The sequence below is a fragment of the Cornus florida genome, unplaced genomic scaffold (genome assembly GCF_030987335.1).
Source record: "Cornus florida cultivar Cherokee Brave unplaced genomic scaffold, ASM3098733v1 CherokeeBrave_3.0.0_Hap2_Chr05, whole genome shotgun sequence".
NCBI classification, from domain to species: domain Eukaryota; kingdom Viridiplantae; phylum Streptophyta; class Magnoliopsida; order Cornales; family Cornaceae; genus Cornus; species Cornus florida.
Window position 1 is genome coordinate 54085813 of NW_026775575.1, and position 23312 is coordinate 54109124.

General features: G+C 36.5%; 1 protein-coding gene and 1 pseudogene across 1 annotated transcript; one reads left to right on the top strand and one right to left on the bottom strand.

Moving 5' to 3' along the window:
• Positions 1-5651: 5651 nt before the first annotated feature.
• Positions 5652-8720, bottom strand: LOC132306486 (uncharacterized). Its single transcript, XM_059803876.1, has 4 exons — positions 8483-8720; positions 8023-8161; positions 6535-6668; positions 5652-6437 (listed from the first exon to the last, which is right to left on the bottom strand). The coding sequence occupies exons 1-4, from the start codon at positions 8638-8640 to the stop codon at positions 5756-5758; spliced, it is 1113 nt and encodes a 370-aa protein (XP_059659859.1). The 5' UTR covers positions 8641-8720; the 3' UTR covers positions 5652-5755.
• Positions 8721-10844: 2124 nt separating this feature from the next.
• On the top strand, positions 10845-13344 carry LOC132309292 (AAA-ATPase At3g50940-like; annotated as a pseudogene).
• The last annotated feature ends 9968 nt before the right edge of the window (positions 13345-23312 follow it).

Genomic DNA, 23312 nt, shown 5'->3' on the forward strand with positions numbered 1-23312 from the left:
TATGCTGATACCGATCCTCATCTCGCAGAAATTTCCGCAACATGGACACATGGAATACGTTGTGTACGCAGTCCAAATTATCCAGTAGTGCCAACCGATAAGCAACAGCTCCAACTCGATCCGTAATCATGAATGGACCGACAAACTGCGGAGACAACTTCCCTTTCTTCCCAAAGCGCATAACACCCTTCATAGGAGATACTTTGAGAAGAACCTGATCCCCAACCCGAAACTCCAAAACACGAGTTCGACGATCAGCATAACTCTTCTGCCTACTTTGGGCAGTACGCATGCGATCTCGAATAAGAGCAATCTTTTCAGAGGTATCCTTGATGAACTCAGGACCTAAGAATCGATTCTCTCCAACCTCCATCCAACAAATAGGTGATTGACACGGTCGACCGTATAACGCCTCAAAAGGTGCCATCCCAATAGTCTTCTAGAAACTATTGTTATAAGCAAACTCCACAAGTGGCAAATATTCCTCCCAGTGGCCCTTAAAATCCAGAACACACGACCGAAGCATATCTTCCATAATCTGATTCACCCTCTCAGTCTGTCCGTCAGTCTGAGGATGATAAGCAGTACTAAGGTGTAACTCCGTACCTAAAGCCTGCTGAAAACTCTTCCAAAATCTAGATACAAAGCTCGAATCCCTGTCCGATATAATAGACAATGGAATGCCATGTAGCTTCACAATCTCTGAAATGTAAAGCCTCGCCAACTGCTCCAAAGTGTAGTCAGTGCAAATAGGCAAGAAATGAGCTGACTTGGTCAACCTATCCACAATGACCCATATCGAATTATGCCCCTTGAAAGAATTTGGCAACCCTTCCACAAAATCCATAGATTTGCTCTCCCATTTCCACTCTGGAATTGGTAGTGACTGTAGAGCTCCTGGCGGCTTCTGATGATCAATCTTAACCATCTGACAAGTACTACACTGAGAAACAAAAAGAGCAATGTCCCTCTTCATACCTGCCCACCAAAACTGCCGTTTCATATCCTAATACATCTTATCACCTCCTGGATGAACAGAGAACTCAGAGTGGTGAGTCTTAGTCATCACATCCTTCCTCAAATTATCAGCAGAAGGTACCACTAACCATCCCTTGTACCTTAAACCTCCATCAGCCCCAACATAGTAGAATGAAACCTCTCCGGAAGCTATCTCTGCGACCATGTCGACACACTGCTGATCGGTGAGTTGTGCTTGTAAAACCTTGCGAATGATGGAAGGTGTAACCACCATGCAAGCCATAAAAACGTCTGACAACTCATCTACATTCTTCAAAGCATTCCACTCAGTAGTGAATAGAGCAGAAAGACTACCAACAGGTCGGCGACTGAGTGCATCCGCCACTACATTTGCTTTCCCTGGATGGTACTGTATAGAAAAATGATAGTCTTTTACAAACTCCAACCATCTGCGCTGTCTCATATTCAGCTCCCGCTGAGTGAACAAGTACTGCAGACTCTTGTGATCACTGAATAATCTGAAGGACTTACCCAACATATAATGCCTCCAAATACGCAAGGCAAAAACCACTGCTGCCAACTCCAAATCATGTGTTAGATAATTAAGCTCATGAGGCTTAAGTTTCCGAGATCCATAAGAAATCTGTCGCTCCTCCTGCATCAATTCACATCCGAGACCCTGCAACAAAGCATCCGTGTAAACAAGATACTCTATTCCGCTCTGCGGAGTAGCCAGAACTGGTGTAGAAGTCAGCTTCCTTTTCAGCTCATCAAAAGCTCGCTGACAGTGTTCATCCCACACGAACTGTACACCCTTCTTGGTCAGATGAGTGAGTGGTCCTGCTATCTTGGAAAACCCCTGGATGAATCTCCTGTAATATCTTGTCAGACCAAGAAAACTCCGAATCTCAGTAGGTGATGTAGGCTGTCCCCATTCAACCACCGCTGAAACCTTGGCCGGATCCACTGCTATCCCCTTTTCTGACACCACGTGACCTAGAAATTTCACCTCCCGCTGCCAAAATTCACACTTTTCTACGTACTATGTTCACTGTTTGGGCATTCTGGGTTATTAATCAATTTTAATCAGTTTTAAAATTTTAGTTGGGCGTTAAATAATAATTTTAACTTGTAACTAAGGTCTTGAATTGCATAAATTTACCCCTTAGTTTAAATGGAATTAACAGTACGCTATTTGACAACTTTGCGTACAGTTAACGGCTGGAAGGAGATTTGTTGATTAATTTTAATCTGATGGTTTAGGGTGCTATAAAATGATTTTAAATTTATTTTAGATGCACGATGAAGTCTTTTAAAGTAATACAATGGACTTGTGGCATAGTGGGGGCTCTATGCTAAAGGATACAATACAATATAAGTATATGACTTAGTATTCTGTTACCGGATGGAGGGAACTAGATTGCTTAGTTTAATTTAGCGATTTATTGGACTATAATATTATTATAGAACTAATTTTAAATACATGATAGGGTCATTGTTTTATTAAATTTGAACTATGCATGTGTTGGATGTTAATTGTTAGAATAGTTTATTCTCCGATGCAATTACATGGATTATTACTGGATTTTATTTGCTAGATTGTTAAGATTCCCTCTGCAAGTATTGGATGGTGGTTTTTGGTCTGTAAATTATTGAACTGTTATATATGTTGTAATTTACATGGATATGGAGGATTGTATGTACCGGTATTGGACGGTGACATACAAGGGACGGTTTAGCTCAAAACGCATAAACCTAACCTAATGAATTAATGGAATGGATTGAAAGATATCGAATCCTAATTGTGGCTAAGTCAAATCAGCTGTAACCAAGTTGGATGACTTCCTGGATTAACGGATGGTAGTTAAGTCATATCAACTGAATAAGTTGAGTGACTAACTAGTTGGCTTATTGTATGTCAGTTTAATAAATAGTCGAACTGCTTACCCTGGATTTGGACGGACTTTATATATATGTTTATGGTACCACGAGTTGAGCTTGAGTCTCAAACTCGTTGGTTAGGGTGCGTATATGCAGTGGATGCGCAGCTGGTTATAATAGGTTGAGGTGTACCCTGTTAGGTCTAGTTACTCATGCCCACCTTTGGGTGCGTATTCGCATGTTGCCTTCTATTCAGGTTGAGACCCCTATTATAGACTAGTGAATGTCCCTTAGTGTGGATATATTTATACGTATAGACTAGATAGATATTGTGAAGTGTCTACGGTGTATCTGCGTATCGGGTCACTGTATGGATTGCAGTTAGATTAGAACTTACTCATGGGTCTGACCCACCCTTTATTATTCTTTTCAGGTACAGGATGGTTCCAGCCTTAGAGCTTGATCGTGCTTGTCGAGGACAGTCTCACTTTCATCGGATTACGTAGGACTTTCCCCGATGTTTCTAGTATTATCTATTTTCAGTTTCAGTCTCAGTTGAATTTTTAGTTAGGGGTCCATCAGTGGATTCCTAAGTTGTAACTCTAAAGTTTTGGAGGATTGGAGTTTCAATTTTCAGTTACACATGGAGGATTTTATTATTATTATTTCTTTCAGTTTTATTCTATCTTTATTGTTCTTTTTGTCATCTGTGTTCGTTTTAAAATACTTTAATTGTTTGATATTCCCTCGGGTTTGGGCCTGGGCCTGATCAACCCGTGTCTCGGATCCGAGGGGTATCACAAATGGTATCAGAGCCTGACCTAGCCGGAAGTGTGCCGACGGGGACGTCGGGCCTCCAAGGGGGGTGGATTGTGACGACCTTGTAGGCGGGTGTGCCGTGGGCAGGTGCGAGAGACACTGTCAGGCTACCACACTGGCGAGCTACAGGTGCACAATCCTACATTGCCTGGGTAGAGGAAAGGTGCAGTGCTTATATGTAAGTGTGTCACCTCTAATTGGTATGAGGCCTTTTGGGGTGAAACCCAAGAACAAAACCGTGCGGGCTCAGGCCCAAAGCGGACAATATCATACCATGTGGGAGAGTGGGTCGTTATAATAAGCTACGCTTTTAATGACTCTTATACTTTGAAAATTCAAGTGGGGTATGATAGGATACTCTTAATAAGAAGTCACCTATATGAGTGTGAAGTGGGACCGCTTCTATGAGAACTATAAAGGCTAAGTTTTCTGGAGCACTCATTGAATACCAGGAGTTGTTCAGGGCCAAAATGAACGCAACAATGAGAACCAACTTTGTGAGGAAGGGTACTATATGTTTGTTATTGTCTTGGTTTACACAAATGGTTGAACAGTTCAAGACATCGCGTTCACTGGTTAGCCAGTAAATTTGATAGCAATACACTAAGGAAGGTTCAAAGCCAAAAGCTACCTATCCTGATGCAGTAACTTTTCGATTATACTCTCTCTAGTGTCTGCATTATCATTTGCATTTAAGCAGCCAATTTCCATTCATGTGGGGAATTGTTAGAAAGGTGTGTAAATGTAACTCGTATGTAACGTGTCTATGTATATCACATTAGACTACAACATGTGAATATCAACTATATGTTGGTTGTAAGAAGAATATTTTGGTGTGAAAGGTTGTGTCGATTCGAATAAGGTGATGTTTTAGGAGTGGTTATAACCAATAGATGCAACTACTCTAAACCATTGTATCTAAAATGAACAAACACATCTAATAACGATGGGACACCACTTTGATTATAACCAACCATTGCAACGTATTGGAAGTGGTTGTGCCTGTTAACAAAGAGACACCACCTTATCTATAAATACCCACCATTGGTTGCCATTTATGTGTACAATTTTCCATTCTTCTCTCCCTCTCTCAACATGAACCCAACCCAATTAGGTGTAGGTTCAAGCCATGGTCAAGTGGTTTGAGCCACTTAGGCCCAAAACCGATTTTATTGAGCCATATTAAATTTGGTCCGAGCCATTTGGTTCAGATTGCACCCAATTCATTATTTATATAGTATAGATGTATTTTTGAGTCAGAGAGAGTATTACACGGAGGAGGTTCGCCGTATCCACGAGTTTGTAGTGCTGCTACTGGTGGATGTAGACCGTTATATCCTGGGAGATAAACGCCACTGAGTCCATTAGCACCATAGCGAGGCGAATCTGTCTTAAAGATATAGTATCCAATACTAGTCTCGGTTCAGGTTCTTTAGTTATTATTATTATTTTATTACTTTATTTTGCATATTTAATTAAATATAGAGTTGCATATTTAATTAATAATTTCTTAGCATATTGTTAATTATTTCATGACATATTAGTATAAGGTTTGTTATATCTTAAATGTTACATAAAACATATATATTTACCAACAGATACAGACTTATGTATGTATATATACCTGCCAAAGTAAATATCCTTTTTGCTAAAAGGGCCATGTCACCAATTTACCCCTCCAAGGACAGCCTCCAGTGAGAGGTGCCTCGGAGACGATTTTTTCCTAGTAAAATGTGGTTGGTGTTACATCCAGACTTGGATAGAGCATCGAAGTACGGGTGAAATTCACATTAGTAAATCTGCCATTTATGTAGACCTCATGTGACATGCTTTTGCAGTTCAGTTGGTGAAGAAGAACTGATCCAATTTGATATGCAGTGTATATCTATTGATTATTGCAACAAAATTTTCATTTTCAAAAGTACACTTGCACAGAAAGCTCTACTGGAGGGGGTTAATAATGACACCTGATAGGCTAACCTAAAAACAATTGTACAACAATTTATAAAGCAGACAAGTGTTTTGTATTTTATTTTTTTGCCTTACTAACATTCTACAGATTAAACAAAATTGGAGATTATGTCAAGTCAACTATCTCAGGACAAATAGTTGAAACTCTTATCTTCTTGCTGCGGAAACTAATTCTGTAGCCAGGAGAGGGCGATGACAAATCTATAACCTCGGATTTATGAGGGACTGTGTGACGATTGATCGGTGGTTGTTCATCTTTACCAGCAGCTGCTATGGATGTTAGCTGCTTCGTGGTTGGCAGATCCACTTTAACGCTACTTTGCTCAACAAGGCCAAGCATATCGTCATCTTCCACTGTCTCTAATACACTACAAGTGCTAGTAACAAATGCAGATGACAGAGGCGCGGGGAAATTACTGACACGATCTGGCTGCCTGTGATCTTCTGACACAAGCGGGTCGCTTGCCTGTCCAGTGTCAAAGTCTTCTATCCGTCCACCATTCTGTTCATAAGTAGTCTCTTCAAATCTCTTCTGATAATCAGCATAGTTAGAAGCTGTTAAATCTGTTATTTTTTCTTCTGTAAATCCACATGCAATACCAGTTCCTTCAAATTTATCACCATCATCCCAGCCATCTTCATTTTCATATGCATTATAATCGCTTCCCGAATAGCAGGGAAGATCATCCATTGAACCAAATTGGACCTTCATATGATCCGGTAGGCTTGGGCAACCAGCAGAATGCTTCATGTATTTTGTCGAGAAAAAGTTCACCTTAAGGTTCAGGCTAACCATATACAGAAATAATGTAAGACACTCTTCAAAACAACCACCAAGTTAAAGCAAAACAATGGCATTCACACGCATCAGAAACAATATGATACCTCTGCCATGACGGAAGGGTGAGCATTGTGTATGCCAGTTTTATCTTGTTAGCAATACCGGAGAGGGTTTTAAAAGTTACAGCTGCCTTTCTCACCGCGACTGATTCATGTGGGTGCTGCCAGGCCCATTCAAACTGCAAACTCCATAAGAACATTTCATAATGTTATTGCAGCACTATTTCCTTTTCAATTCATTTTTTAAAATCAACAAGAACGGAACTTCAAAGCCACAAATCCCAGCTGCCAAAATATTGATATGACGTGCTAAGACAGCTTTGGCATTGGGGGATTAGATCATACAGAAGCTTCAATAGAAATAGACTTAGGTACTCTTAAGTCTTTCATGAGTGTACTAAATTTGCATTATACAAGGTCTTATTTGGAACCAATCGGAGTCACTGGCAAAACCAAAATGTAATTCAAACAATTTTGTTATTCAATTAGTATTTGCTCAAAATTATCTTACACTTCTAAAATGTCAAATTTTTCAGACAATCATTAGAATTCGTACTTCCCGTTCTGTGTCCTTCTCACATATACCACTGTTTCATACTAAAACTCAAGCTAGGACAGCTTTGGCATTGGGGATTAGATCATCATACAAATGCTTCAGTAGAAAATATATTTACAGGGGCAGAACTATGTTGGACCCCCAAAATTTTGTAAAATACCTAAAATTACTAATAAATTGTAGATTCAAAATACCTTAACAACACCCCCCACCCCACCCCCCCCCCCCCCCCCCCCCCCCCCCCCCCCAAAACAACAAAAAAAACACACACATAATAAATTTAAATTTGAGTCTCTTTTGGTCATATTTTTGGAACTCTACAGTCCACATTAAAAGGAAAGTTCAAAGATCCCAATCTATTATTTTCTCATTTTATGCACTTCATGATTTATAAAATACTATTTATTTATAAATAATCTTCTTATTAATTTCACTATAATTTTTTAAAATTTATTTTCATCCTATTAATTTGGCTCCCACAAGTAAAAATTTCTTGATCCCCTCCCTCCCCTGTAGACTTAGGTCCTGTAATGTGTACTAAATTTGCATCATACTCGCTCTTATTTGAAACCAATTGCAGTCAGGCCAAAAATAAAATGAAATTTAAAAACTTTCGGAATCAAGCAGAATTTTTGCTTTCTGTGAAGTATAGTACTCATAAAATGTACCATTATTCAAACTAAAACTAAGACAATTGGTCGACGCTTGGACAATCATGCATAAGAAGATATCACAATGAGTGAATGGCTTTGAGTCCCAATTAAAAGGTTTTCATTTTGCAATCAGAACAACTTAAGACATAGCTAGAATTTAGAACAAGGGCTAGTGAATTAAAACTGCCTGTTTCAATGATTGCAGCTTATAATCTATTTTGGTGAATCTTAAAATGCCAAAGTTGTATCTTCCCAAAAAAAAAAAAAAAAGAAAAAAAGAAAAAAGAGAGAGAATATGTACAAAAATAATAGCAATTGTGTTACCTGAAGAGCAGACACATTGGTGGGGAAACCATATATGCACAAAACCATTTCCCATGGGCGCTTAGTCTTTGTCCTCCAAGCACCACAACTAATTTCGCCGTTATGCTGTCTAATTCGACGGCGTGGATTCACCGTAAATCTACACAAATTGGGACATTGAATCTAACATTTCAAGGTCTAGGATTGAAATTAAGAACAATCAAGATAACCAATTGGTATGCAAATTAATCATGAAACAAAAGGGAAAAGAGAAACAAAAGAAGATGCGGAAAGAAATAAAAGGAAACCCCAAAACCCTATACGATACAGAAATGAAAAAAAAGAAGAAGTCAAGATCAGAGCTCCAATGGCTCCAACAAATAAAAGAAACCCTAAAGATGAAATTTTTCTTTAGGCAACTATATATATGTGTGTGCGTGTGCGTGTTTATGAAAGAGAAATAAGGGATGATGAGACTAACCCGATGTAAGTGTGGCCTTTGTGCCTTGGGCTGAGAGAAGTCAACAGATAGCATGCAAAGAACCCTCCTTTTTCTTCTTCAGCCACCATTTCATCGTCGCCTCTTCCTCTAGAAATTAGGGTTTCTGAGGTCTCTGATAGCCCCTTTCTTTTCCCCATCTCTGTCTCTGTCTGTGTCTCTCTCTCTCACTCTCACACACACACGAGATAAGAGTTGATTTTTGGTTATTCCATCCGACCAAATTCGACCGTTGAGATATATTATAATTAAATAAAATATTAAGGAATTTGAATCACCGTGCATGGTCCATTGCCTGTTACAAAGACACAACTATCCTTAAAAGCAATTGCTTACATACTATACTTTACACTCTTTTCTTTTTTTCTTTCATTTTTTATTTTTTGTATTTTTACCTTGGCTTTCTTTCTTTCTTTTGAATAATTCATATTTACACTCTTTTTTTTAGAATGTAATCGTATGCGGCCAATTCCTTTGTTAGAAAAAATTGAAGTGCAATAAAGAGTGTCAATATTACATGCTCTTAATAAATAAATAAATAAATTGATTAGAAAATAATATTCACATTTTATTTTTATATACTGTACTTTTAGGAGAAATTATGCTATTTTTTTAATTAGAAAAATCAACTAGTGTGTATAATACAAAATTTCCTTCAAAATGAGTAAGAGTGTTTATTTTTATCTAATGCTGACAAGAATCTTTGCTAAATACTGTTTATTAAATTTTATAAAACCTGATCAATAATTGTAACATTACTCACTCACTATCAACAACCAAGTTTGTCATCCAGTGATATTTCATTTCCCATCAAAGTGAGAGGTTGAGGGTCGGGTTAGTATTTTTTTTTCAAAGTGAGAGAGGGTCGGGTTAGTTTTTTATTTTTATTTTATTATTATTATTATTATTTTTCACTTCTGATTCGCGGCAGCTGTTGCAATAGGCTGAAAATATAACCTTGTGAAATTCCAATGCAGCTGAAATTCAAGTATGTAATAAGGAATGATTTTGTTTTGCCATTTTGTTTTTTGCTTATATATATATATATATATATATTAGAAAATAGGTTGCTGCCTTTTTTTACTTGTATATATATTTTTAGTTTTATTTTGCATGGAGGAAGGGAATTGTTTTTGCATCGCATTGCATTAATTCGGATTTGGGTTAGTATTTTTGGTAGAAACGATGCTCTTTGAGTTTGGGGATTTTTTCACATGATGGAAAATTTTCAATCAAATCAGCATTCATGGTGGCTAGGAGTTGGCTAAAATAAAGGCGACTTTGAATTAGAATGAAAGCTTTCTTGAATTTTGAAGAGTTGGGCATGAGTTTCTTTCCAAAAATGTTGCCCAAAACCAACCTCTCTAATTCGCTGTATACAAATGTGCAAATAAATCCCATCGTTCAAAAAACCCCATATATTTTCTAATTCGTGAAAATAAGGGAATATTTTTTAATTTAGGAGTTACTGAACAATGAAATGACTAAAGGATCCCTACTTTATATTTAGGGAAATTTGTTAAATAGTACGATTGTATGAGTATTTGTTGCACATTTTTTATATGCCAAGGAGTTTTTTTTTACACTCCGGAGAGAAAAGAAAAAAAAATAACAGAACAAATTTTTTTTTTTACCCAAAAAAAAAAAAAAAAAAAAAAAAAAAGTAAAGTAAAAGAATAATAATAAATAAATAAACAAGAGTAAAGTAGAAGAATAAGAGAAGGAAGACAAGGAGGGAGGGGGAGAAGGTGCAAGAGTGAGAGAATGGAAGTAGGCTTTCATCCTTCCATGGCATTTTATTTATACTTAGAAGTTCCATAAATTACACATAAGTACCCTACATTATGTATATACATTATGTATATAATGACAAAAAAGCCCCTAACAACATGTTCAGATGTGGGTAATGTCCTATCACACAAACTCTACAACCAACAACACCGTTTTCAATTTGAAAAGCTAAAGTATAATTACAATTTCCAAAAGCAGGAATATGAAGTAATATTAAACCACTAGTGTATTTTTCTAAGATCTTATTTATATTAGCCTATTCTTGGGACACACACGTTTACACACATATTTATATAATGTATGCAAGTATGTATACGCGGACATTATTCAGTGGCTTAGTTGGTCTAACGTCCAACTCTCTAAGCGGGTTTGCCCATGTTCGAGTCCCTCCTCCCACTAATTTGCCAGGATAAAATAAAAGAGTTAATCTCATTTAACATTACATTCTTTTAACATATCCAGTTATTGAAATAGAATTGATCCGATCTCAATCCAATCTATTATTTGGCTATACACAACACACACAAAACCATAATATCAAGTTAAAAATTTGATGAACATTATTCATAATGGTCTAGTTGATAGAACGCCTAACTCTCTGAATAGGTATGCCCGTATCGAAATCCTCTCTCCCTACTTTATCAAGATGATAATAATAAATAAATAAGAGTTAAATTTTGATGGTGTCCTCCCATCGGCCATTTTTTCAGCGCTTGTTTTGTAATTATCATGATATATTTATGTTGAATGAGGACATACCCCAGCATTGAGAAGATTGTAGAGAACCAATTCATGCATAGATTTCAAAAGGCTTGGCAGGCAAGAAAGATCAAAATGAAAAGTAATCTAGAAGTCCTTTCAATTGAATTGTCTATGATTTACAGGCTTTGTAGAATAATCATACAAGGTCCTTCCTTCATACATGGTTTTCAAAGGTGTTTGGTAGCCAAGAAAGTTCAGAATGAAAAGTCATTATTTCCAGGCTTAATATTGTACCTATAAATATCATTGGATATGAATCCCAAGACAAACCAATAGAATCATACAGAATCTTGAAGAGCTTCAAGCAATATACCAAACTTCAGACTCTCTTTTCTACTCATTCCTTTCTCATAATTCGATAGAAACTCTCCATATTTCGGAGTCCTGAAAACTGTCCCTGCTGATATAAAAGCTGTATTTTCCGCAGCAGCCTCTCTTGCTGCTTCGGCAATGCTCATTCGAAGGGTTGCAAACGAATTCCTCCCACCCGAGATCCAAAACTTCTTCTTCTCCGGATTTCGTCACCTTTCTCACCATTTCTCTTCTCACTTCACCATCGTCATAGAAGAATTTCAAGGGCAAGTCGTGAACCAATTTTTTGAGGCAGCCAATGTATATTTAGGCACTATAGTAAACCAATCAACCAACTCAAAGAGTGAGATTGGGTAAGGCAGAGAAAGAGAAGAGAGTAGAAATCACTATTGATAGGAACCAAGAGATAGTTGATAGTTTTGAAAATGTGCAAGTAAAATGGAGATTCATTTGTTTCAGACATCGCCCTGCTCTTAATGCCAATTTAGGATCGGAAATCAAGTCCTATGAGTTGAGCTTCCACAAGAAACACAAAGAGAAGGTGCTGGGTTCATACTTGCCATACATTTTAGACAGATCAAAGACAATAAAAGAAGAAAGCAAGGCAATTAAGCTCCGCACCGTTGTTCCTCATCGTGGTTGGGACTCAAATGCAATCAATCTCAGCCATCCCATGACCTTCAAGAACCTAGCAATGGATTCGGGGCTAAAGAATGCATTAGTGGAGGACTTGGACAATTTCCTAAGAGGAGAGGGGCCTAAAGAAGAATTGGGAAAGCTTGGAAGCGCGGGTACTTGCTGTATGGCCCTCCAGGCACAGGCAAGTCAAGCTTGATCGCGGCCATTGCTAATCACTTAAACTTTGACATATATGACTTGGATCTAGCAGATGTCCAATCTAATTGGCATCTAAGGTCTCTCTTGCTTAGCACTTCTAGTAGATCCATAATCGTCATTGAGGATATTGACTGCACTATCAAGCTGCAAAACAGAGAGGATGGGGAGGTACAAGACGACTCCCAGAAGGTGACGCTCTCAGGACTTCTAACCTTCATCGATGGCCTCTGGTCATACTGCGGAGATGAACGTGTAATCATTTTCACAACCAATCACAAAGAGAGGCTTGACCCTGCTTTACTCAGAGCAGGTCGTATGGACATGCACGTCGAAATGTCATACTGTACCTTCTCTGCATTCAAGCAACTAGCTTTGAACTACCTGGGGCTTTGCCATCACCAGCTATTTGATCAGATTGAAGGACTCTTGAGGGAGGTAAAGGTCACCCCTGCAGAAGTTGCTGGAGAGCTGATGAAGAACACCAATGCTGAAATCTCCCTCCACGGCCTTCTCGAATTCCTTCACAATAAGATGATGAGGCCTACATCAGCTACTCGATTTGGGTGTATTGAAAGCACCAACCAAGATGGAAGAGGGTGTGCAACCTCAAATGAAGCAGGAAGAGGTATTGCTAGCACCAACCAAGTTGGAAGAGGGTCTGCAAGCTCAAATCAACCAAGAAGATTCAATGAAGATTTCTAGTTAGAAGAGGCACTGGAAGATACTTCAGAAGAGGAAGAGGAAGAGGAAGGTGGTGAACGGCGGGGAAGATTTATTGGAAATTCCGATGGGAGTCGACAACGTGTTGGCAGGTTAGGGTTTCGATGCAGAGAGCCTCGAAGGCTCGAAGTCCAGAGAGAGAGAGAAAGTGTTCAGCGACTCCGACAGTGGTGTCGGAGAATAAGTGTAGCAAACTGGTCCCACATTGAGTAGGAATGTAGAAAGCTTTTTGTATATAATTGTTTGCTTAGAATACACTAATCAGGTTGGGCTACTGGGCTTGTGGTGGGTTGCAAGGGCTGAAAATACTGAAGTTTTATCATAAACGCTCTTTAAAGAGCAGCAACATTCCGCATACAGTGACAAGTATATTGGCATTTGGTGCAAAAGTAACAAATATTCTGATGGCTCAGACATGGTAAAGCAACAATTACTTCACTAGCAACAACTTTTGACTTCATATGCATCAAATTTACAGAACATCATTCATGCATGAATGTAAGACCAGGAGGCTGATCTGGAAAGAATTTCTAGAGCCTCAAGCACACTTTTATTTGGTTTCGAGTTTTCATCACTTCAATAAAAAGAAAAGAAGTGTACCCAGAAAAAAACTTCTACAATCACCATTCAAATCAAATATTAATATTGCTCAGGGCCACAAATCAAAAGACATGACATGGGAAAGGTTGCAACCAACCAAGACAATTCCACAGCAATTAATCAATACATCTACAGCATTTGCAGTAAAAAATGAGGACTATATATAGAAGTGTGACTATGAATCAATTAATCAAGCATTTGCAGTAAAGACAATTCCACAGCAATTAATCAATTTACAGTTTTACTTGATCATCCGAGGGATCTTTCCAAAAGAAAAAGGGTTTCATAGTTAATGGATCATCCCTTGTCCACTTCCAATCAACAGAAAGAGTTTGTCTCGGCTGATTCTCCACAAAATGCCCTCCACTTTGCTATGCTGCAGAGAATGACTATGAATGCACAGATAAAAACTGCAGGATGCACGAAAAATGGCATTCTTATATATCTCTCTCTCCCTCTCTATTTCTTTTCTTTCTTCTACTTTTGTTTTTCTGCGTTTCTGATAGATAGCTTATGAATTGAGCGCATATAAATGGATCGATTTAGTTAAAAAAAATCATCTGTTTGTTACTTGATAACTAATAATTATTCTATGGATGCATAATAAATGAACTCTTAAACCTATCCCTACCTTTCAAATGTCAAGCAGCACTTTCATGCTGTCAATTCTTTGAAAAGAGTTTACACTAAGCATCTGTCAACCTGTCCTAATCCTAGCCTTTAGTGAGAGAGATTGGTGATACTCAAAAGAATCAAAATGGCAGGATTAAGGATGTTAATGCCAGATAGACTTTAAAATAGTATGTAATAGGAAATCCAATCTAATAACTATAGGAGAATAAGGCATGCACCTATTATTATTTTACCAACTAGAATAAAAAATAAAATAATTTAAAAAAAAAAAAATCCCACGGTCTCTTATTAATATTAGTATAAGTAAGCTCAATATTCCAAGTTGTCCATTGGCAACACAAGACGTCTGGGTTAACAAGTAAAGGAAGATGGCTAGTTCAAAGTTAAATAAATCAAAATTTGCTTCTCCAGGAGCAACAGCTTTTTCGCATGGAAAATGATCTATTTAGTATAACTCTAGTTCAGGCCGATAGGAACTATACCTCGGATGGAGGACAGCATACCTTATGGAGCCATTATCTTCCAACAGTTACAGTTCAGAAATGATCATACCTACCGGTTTCCTTTAATAGTGTTAGAGCTCAGAGTTTTTCCAAGTAGACGAACCAGCGCCTGAGATAGCTCTCTTCTCTTTTCGGCGAGAACGCTTAACTGATAGAGACAAGGCAGTCACTTTGACTAAGTGCCAACAACACTTATGGAAACCTAGATGTTCAAAAGGTAGACTTTCGAAAGGGCTGGCCTTAACTTCCATTTGACTTGGGCATATTCCTTTGCCTTGTCGAGTTTTAGCGCTAAATCACCCCCTTTTCCATAGCTTTTAGATTTGAGGAAGTGATGGAGTTCATGAGCCAAAACTATGCCTTATTTCTTGGTGTTAAATTCAAAACTATTAAAAACAAAAGAAAGAACAGAGATAACAAATATAAGGGAAGTAAGACAATGATATGGAGCTTAATCGTGGAGTGGACTCCTGCAAGATTACCAAAAGTGGAACACTCTACATGGTAAATCTGTTAAAGCTCAGACTCAGAGTGTCCAAAAAAGTTGCATCACTGTTGGAGGTCTTTTCTTGTATTGTTCATGGTAATGATTGCATTAACCAACTAAGTATTGGTAGCTAGGTCAGAGACAACAATCAACCCCAACTCCCAAGCCAGAGATAGAGATAAAAGTTGAACTTAGATTTCTTGACATCTTTCGGAACTGCCCAATGAGGCAATGATTCTAATATTCATATTGATGTACTATTTAATCCTGATTTCTATGGAGTAATAAATTTCATTATATTTTATAAATTGAATCCTATTCTCTGTGTGTCTATATATGCAGGCATGGAAACCACTCTCTTTCTTCCTGTATAAAGATTTCAAATAAGCATATTAAGTACATTTTAAATGGTTCATGTAAATTATACAAATTGAGATTATTCACCCTTCTACCGTATAGCTTGGGTGCTTATCTGACCCTTTCATATCATTTGGTATATGCTAAAAGCACAATTCCTATTTACATCTTCCTAAATAGCACTTACAAGTAGTAAGTACAAAAGATTGAAAACTAGAAAATGGTGAACTTCAACAGATGACAACCTACTCAAATGCCGGTTATACCAGAAGTACGCTCTATATATTTTCTTATCCCATGGATGACAATTGATAGCTATTCACTAAAGCCTGAGGCCAACATGCCCCTACCAACACAAACTAGTGCTATGAACTTGTCCAAAAGAAAATAAAAATCTACACCTTAACACAACAATATGTAATTTGTTTGGAACTTTAAAAACCGTGGAAACGTACGTTGCACTTTTTACTTCAGTTTGATGCAGAAACAAAGCTATCCAATATTGAAATCATACCTGCTCCCACATTTTACAACTAGGAAAAAAAAAAAAAAAACACAGAAGCTCAGGGTGCAAATATCTTGTTAAAAGAGTCATGTAAGTCACCTTAAGCATTGCCTAAACAATTAGGTTTTGCATCTAAACTAATCCTCTATCAATTTTTTTTTTTGTTTTCTGAAACACTCATTCAGCTTCATACACTATCACGGTCAGAAAGTTAAGAAGACGGCCAAATCAAGCATAAGAATTGTTTCTAGAAAACAAAGACAAGGGCACTAACACAATTTGAAAAAGAGTGCAAAAAAGTTGAAGAAGTAGACATGGAGCAAACCAGAACTAATTGAAGACTGCTTGTTTAAGGAACGCAAAAAAGAAATCAATAATTACAATGGTGGTTAAATATTACAAAACTATGCCGGTTAATAACTAATTGAAGACTGCTTGTTTAAGGAACGCAAAAAAGAGATCATTAATTACAATTGTAGTTAAATATTACGAAAATATGCCAGTTAATCAGTAGCTACACTCTATTAATAGGGCTGCCCAATTGCAATTCATATGAATTAAGATTAAAAAGGAAAATTTCCAGTAGAACTGGCAATTATGGATTGTCGTGCCGCATCACCACGAATTAAGAGTGCAAAAAGATGATTCCTCTTTCCATGTATTCAAGTATACAAATTCCAACCATAAAACCAACAAACAGAAAGAAACTATAGTATAATTCACAGGCCTACACAGAAACAATTCAGATAATGATGGAAGAGCAATATTGTATTACATACAGGTAAAGGTTTGAACAATTCATATAATGATGGAAGAGCAATATTGTATTACATACAGGTAAAGGTTTGAACAATTCAGATATGGGTAATGTTCAAACACACAAACTCTACAACCAACAATATTGTTTTCAATTTGAAAAGCTAAATTATTATTACAATTTACAAAGCATTGAGGATATCCCTATTTGGCGTGCAATTCTAAGTACCCAAATAAAATCGAAATCCAACCTAAATTTAAAGAAATCAAACCTATACAAAGAAGTTGTCAGTCCAAACAGATCAGCTCGAGGGCTTAGAAGAAGACGATACCAAATTCCTCCATAGATATCGTCCGCTTGCCATGTCCACGCAGGTCCAGAACCCAGTTCCAATTGCTGCCCAAACCTGCAAAACATGATTAATTGATTAGGATAGAGAAATGTTTGTGCGATGGAATTGAATTTGAATCATTTAGAATTGGGAGAGAAGGGAAATTGATGGGAAGGAAAACCCTAGAAGTAATGGAAAGGGAACAAATTGGGGACCTTGGAGAAGAATGTGTTGGATTCGAAGGAGGAAGAATCGGAGGGAGGAATTAGGGAATCGCGGGAATGATGATCTTCTTCTTCTTCTTCCTGAGGGATTTTGGGTTGAGATTTGAGGTTTCTCAGTAGGAAAAAGCCGGCGAGTGTTGCCGAGAGAAAGATCAGAATCACTCTCAGCGGGCACATTTTCTCTCTCTACGATGAGCTCAAAATCATTCCAGAAGAGAAATGTGTGTGTGTGTGAGAGAGTGTGTGGGTGGGGGTGAGGAAATGAAACTGATATTAGCGGTTATTTTAAAGAGAAATGGTGCTCTATTTGAAATTGAACTGGCTTTTGTAATAATTTTTTTATTTTTTATTTTATTTGCAACAACAAAAATAATAATAATAAAAATAAATAAACCCTCTAAAATTGGAATGCATTTCATTCAAAATTGTCGTTAACAATGATATGAAATTACTAATTAGACCTTAATTATGTTTAAATTAAAAAAAATGATAATTTATTGAAATAGAAAAAAAATAATGTATTTTTATTTCTTAATAAATGGAACATGCATAAAAGAGAGATTGATAATTTCACTGTAGTACAAAAATAAAGAATACAGATAGAGTACTAATTTAAGTCACAAAAAGTGTGACATGAAATATAGGTAATATTCAGTTGAAAATTTTAATAATTTTTTTCGAAAATTGAAAATTTTAATAATGTAAAGGATGTATTTGTAATTTTATTTTTAGTCAATAGAACTTTAATTTATTTCTTATTTATTATTTTTGATAAATCAATACTATAGAGATGGTCTAATGATGCTCAAGCGTCGGCAAGGTGCAACTACGGAGCAGCCCCACGTGGCTCCCCACCACCAGTCTAGATCAATTTTTATTGTATAAAAGGTTTTAGTATAATACATGCTGTTTGTTAATGGCGAATTTTAATTATTATCATTTGTATGAGGTGCACTTCGAACAATAATAATATATTACGAGGTATTAAAAATTAAATAAAAATATTTTTAAAATTTTTATAAAAAATAAGAATGCTTTTAAAATTTTTACAAATTTTATTGCAAATTTTGTAATAAAAAAAAAAAAATCACCACTTATTCCTTAATTATGAGAAATTATTTATTATATTCCTTACAACGATGACCTGGTGTAATGGACGGCAACAAATACTCTACCAAAGGAAAGTGAATCTATAATAGAATTAAAAAATTTATATATGTACTTTGATGAAATCTTTATAACCGTTTATTGCACCATGACATTGTTACAAAGCTTACTATTGCAATAACTAATTTCTCATTAATGGTCCGTGCCTGGTGACAAATCCAATGTATGAACTCTCGTGAATACATAATTCAATCAAATAGTTAAATACGACCAATTTTGTCACGAGGTTTTAGGGGCATCACAACTAATGGGTTGCACAATTTTGTACGACACTTGATGTCATGTTAATTTATTAATGATAGGATAATTTATCTTCTACTTTAAAACATGTTGGGTAAGTTTCCACATTCCTACTATCGGATTAGCCAGCTACACTAAAAGGGTGATTAGTGCACACTAAGTTGGATCTCACTATCCTAATTTCCTTATCTCTTAGCGCTTAGCAGCCCTTTAGGTTTTTACTTTTCCTCAACCATGCACTATAGAAAAAGAGAGAGGGAGAGAGAGTGTAGCTAATGGGATCATGGTTCCAGTATTGTCCGATATGCGATATATTGACTGATGTATGATCTTTTTTTAAGTTTGATATGCGATTCGTATCGGTCAGTTTACATTAATTTTGTCCGAATCCGTTATACCGCGATCGATATCGCGATCGTGACCGATACTGCGAATTACGAGTGGGACACGTTCTAGATGCAATTTTATTATTATTATTTTTATAACAAAACTAAGAAATACATTTTTTATATTTTTGTATTATATCAAATTTTAAAATAGTAAAATTGTCTGAGAGCATGTTAGGAATACTTGGGGTTTCGAGGTAAGAGGCCCAACTCAAGACCTCATGTATGACCTGAAAAAGCATTGCCGCCATTTGAGATAGGAATATTGGCATTTGTGCACTTGACAAAATACGCTTATAAATTGTTGGGTTAATTACACTCACACCCCCTGAGGTTTGCCTTATTGACAGCCAGATGAAAGATAGCCATTTTTTGAACAATGACACCCCAAAGGAGTAAAATGTCTACATTGCCTTTTAATATTTTATTCATATTTAATCTAAAATATCAAAATCACTAAATTACCGAAATGCCCTTTTTTTTAGGAAAAAAGAAAATTAACTCACCTACCTACTTTCTCTCTCTAACATCAATATCCTCCAACCCACCATCACCACAACTCACGTCTGCCACCGCCACCGCCACCGCCAAAACCTCCACCCACAACCACCACCTCCAACACCGCCCCACCCGGTTCTTTATTTTTCTCTCTCCACTCCCTACAGGGTGGAAACCCAGTTGCGGATTCTCAACCGTCTGATCCCAATTTCTCCTTGGTTAACGCTACTTCTCCTCCAATACGTCGTTTCTCATCGCCGATTTCACTCCATCTGATCCAGAAGAGCCCATCAAGGGTAACAACCCAGTTTTTTTTTTGTGTATATATATATATAATTTTTTTTTATTCACAAGAAGGAGCTTAGAGAATTTGCGGCGGCGAGAGGTGATGCACAGAGAGGAGGAAGGATGGTTGCTTCGATTCGACGAATATTCCGATCAGCACCCATAGTCTTATCTGAGCTCGAAGATTGATGTTGGCTTGGAGAGTTCACTGATCACGAATTTTGCATCATCATGCTTGCCGAATCCGTCGAACATATCGTCTTGTTCCCAATCAACACTCTCAAAATTTGGCGTGCCGTCAATTGAGTTTTCATGGTCATCTTCACCCCTCACTCTTCGGAGTTGACTAACCACCACCGCCCCTTAATTGGTATATCAGTTGGTGAGCACTGGTGTTGTTGGTGGCGACAGAGAAGGTTGTAGTAGCCACTTAGGGTTTCGGCTTTTGTTGTTGGCTACTTAGGGCTTCAATTGCAATGGCCACTTTGGTGTTTGAGGATTTGCGAATCGTTGATCAGAGATTCAGGTTGATCGATGATCATCTATTCAGGGTGTTTTGCATTGGTGGAAGTTTTCAATGGGTTGCAGGGAATAAAGGTTGAAGATGATGAATTACATGTTTTGGTGAGTATAGATTGGATTGAGATTTTTTTTTAGGTAATCAGGCTGTCCAATCGATTGTTGATAGAGGGGAGTGGCCGGCGTACTTTGGAGTGGTCATGTTTGGTGTTGCACATGTGGCTATGGTAGCCAGTGGTCATGTTCGGTGTTTGACATGGGGCGCCATAGTGATGGTGGTTGTGGAGGTGTGCTGCTAGTGGAGGTGGAAACCACCCTCTTCTTCTTCCCCTCTTGTCCCATTCTCTCTGTATATCTGTGTGTGTGTGTGTGTGTGTGTATATCTGATAGGTAGTTTGGTAAATTAAAATTAATGGGAAGGTTAAATCGGTAATTTTAACATTTGAATGGTCCACTTGACAAGTCAAAGGACATTTTAGTCATTTTATTATTGTCAGAGTGTTCATGGGTGCCTTTGTCAAACTCAGCAAATTTGAGGGGGTGTCATTGTTAAAAAAAGGGTTATCTTTCATCTGTCTGTTAATAGGGCAAACCTCAGGGGGTGTGAGTGAAATTAACCCTAAATTGTTTTATCAAAAGTGGAAAACAATAGAACTTGAAATCTCAAAATTAAGATGAAAGATCAAGTTGATCAACTTGAGATATTGGTACAAACGAAAAATTATAGTCAGTATCACTAAGGGTCTATTTGGTATGCGTTTTATTTTTATTTTTTATTTTTATTTTTATTTTAATTCGAAACAAAACAAGTGTTTTGTTGTATGGTATGTTGCGTAGTAATCGAAAGCATGTTTGATAATGTTTATTTGTTGCAATATTATATTTGGTAAAAAGTGTTGCAAGTTTAAAATTGAACATTTAAGGATTTTTTAATTTTTTTTAAAATTTTTTTTTTGACGTACAAATTATTATTATAGTATTTGTTGCTAACATGTAAAAATAACAAAATTAGTGTATCAACATTTGGCCACTATTCACGAAACGTTTCGATACTGTACAAAACGAAACATTTTTTATCAAACACATTTTTTCCACTATTTACTATTATAATACCTGATAAAAACAAAAACACCTAAAACAAAGTGCATACCAAAAAAACTCTAAGTTAAACAAATGTTAATAAACCCATTTATGATATCATTTCACCAACCAATAAAATTTGAGAGCTACTAAAATCAGTGTTGATAATAGAAGGATGAGATTATCAAGCAACTATGGTTAGGTTAGAGGACACCTCTAAGTATCATTTGTGTTCTTTATTTGGGCTTACATACCAGTGCCAATAAATTTTTTTTTTTTGTTCGGAAGTTCCAATGCCAATAAATTGTCAATATGGTACTTGTATTTCAAACAAATAAATACATTCACGTGTTTGGAATTATGTATTCGAATCTTACACCCTCTCTTCTTTTTAATTACTAACCCTAATATTCTTGTCATAAAAAAAATAATAATGATAAAATAAAATAAAATAACATGAAAACTAGAGGTCTAGTAATAGGTTTGGAGTCTTTGGACATTCTTCTATTATATAGGTCTAAAATTGACACAACAATCATGCATGGAACAAACAGGAGTCCAATCCTTGCTGGTACATGACAATATTGTGGGGTACGTTCAGCTGTGATCCAGAAAGTGGAATGGGCCACAGATTATGAAGAAATATCCAAAGAAAGATATTAGTAGGCTAGTACCAGAAGACCAACAACAATGACTTAATTATTGTCATAATATAATTATATATATATATATATATGTGTGTGTGTGTGTGTGTGTGTGACTTTGTCAGTGTCTGTGTGGAGAGCATCAAAATTCAAATTTCATTAAATCAGCTTACAATATTCAATAAACACTTTAAAATTTCATACAAAATTTGATAAAATCCAAGTTACCTTAAAATTTACTTGCTTAATGTACTAAAGTTTCGGGATGTGAAGGATGTTTCGGGATGCCCGTTTGAAATTGCTTCGATTTGCTTTGATATTCGCATGGACCTTTGGTCTTTTGCTGTTGCTTATTTGGAACATTTTCATCCTTTGGGCAATTGGGTCGCTCATGATATTGCTATGTTGTCTCGGGTTGCTTTCTGTGTTTCCGTCTCAAATTTCTACTTCTGCTAGTTTGGATGCCTTGGATCTGTCTTCGAAGTATCTTGGTTGTTTGAGGTGTCGATGGATGGTTTATTTTGGTTTTTGTTTTTGTTGTTGTGGTTGTCTTGTTTTGTTTTGTTTTGTTTTGTTTGTGTTTCTTTGCCGGGCCAAAAATAATAATAATAAAAAAAATTAAAAAATAAAAATAATAATGTACCAAGATGAGATTAGACAGACTTATTAATAAAATTATTAATAAAAAGTATCATTCCTTGATTTTCCCAATCAGCTCAACTTTGTTTTGCTTCCTTTCACATAAGCTAAAATTCAATTTCGTTCGGAGAACTATCCTGATAATTGTTCAATACATGTGAGATAGAAGACTGTATACGTTTATGTGTTCAGTACTGAATTACGTAGTGCTTTAAAATATTCGACGCCACCATATTTATAAAAATAAAATAAAATAAATTGTCTTCTCTTGGGTCCTACTATATAATCTTTCACATGAGCTGAATTTAATTTCGTAAGAAGAACTTTCCTGATAATTATTCGGTGCATGTGAGACAGAAAATTGTATATGTTAACGTGTTCAGTAGTGAATTATGGAGTGCTTAAAAATAAAATAAAATAAAATAAAATAAATTGACTTTTCTTCGGTCCTACTATATATTCTAAATTTGTTGTCCTTAGGGTATAGGAAAGTGAACCTTGCACGGTGATGTCCCACAACTACTGATCTTGTTTG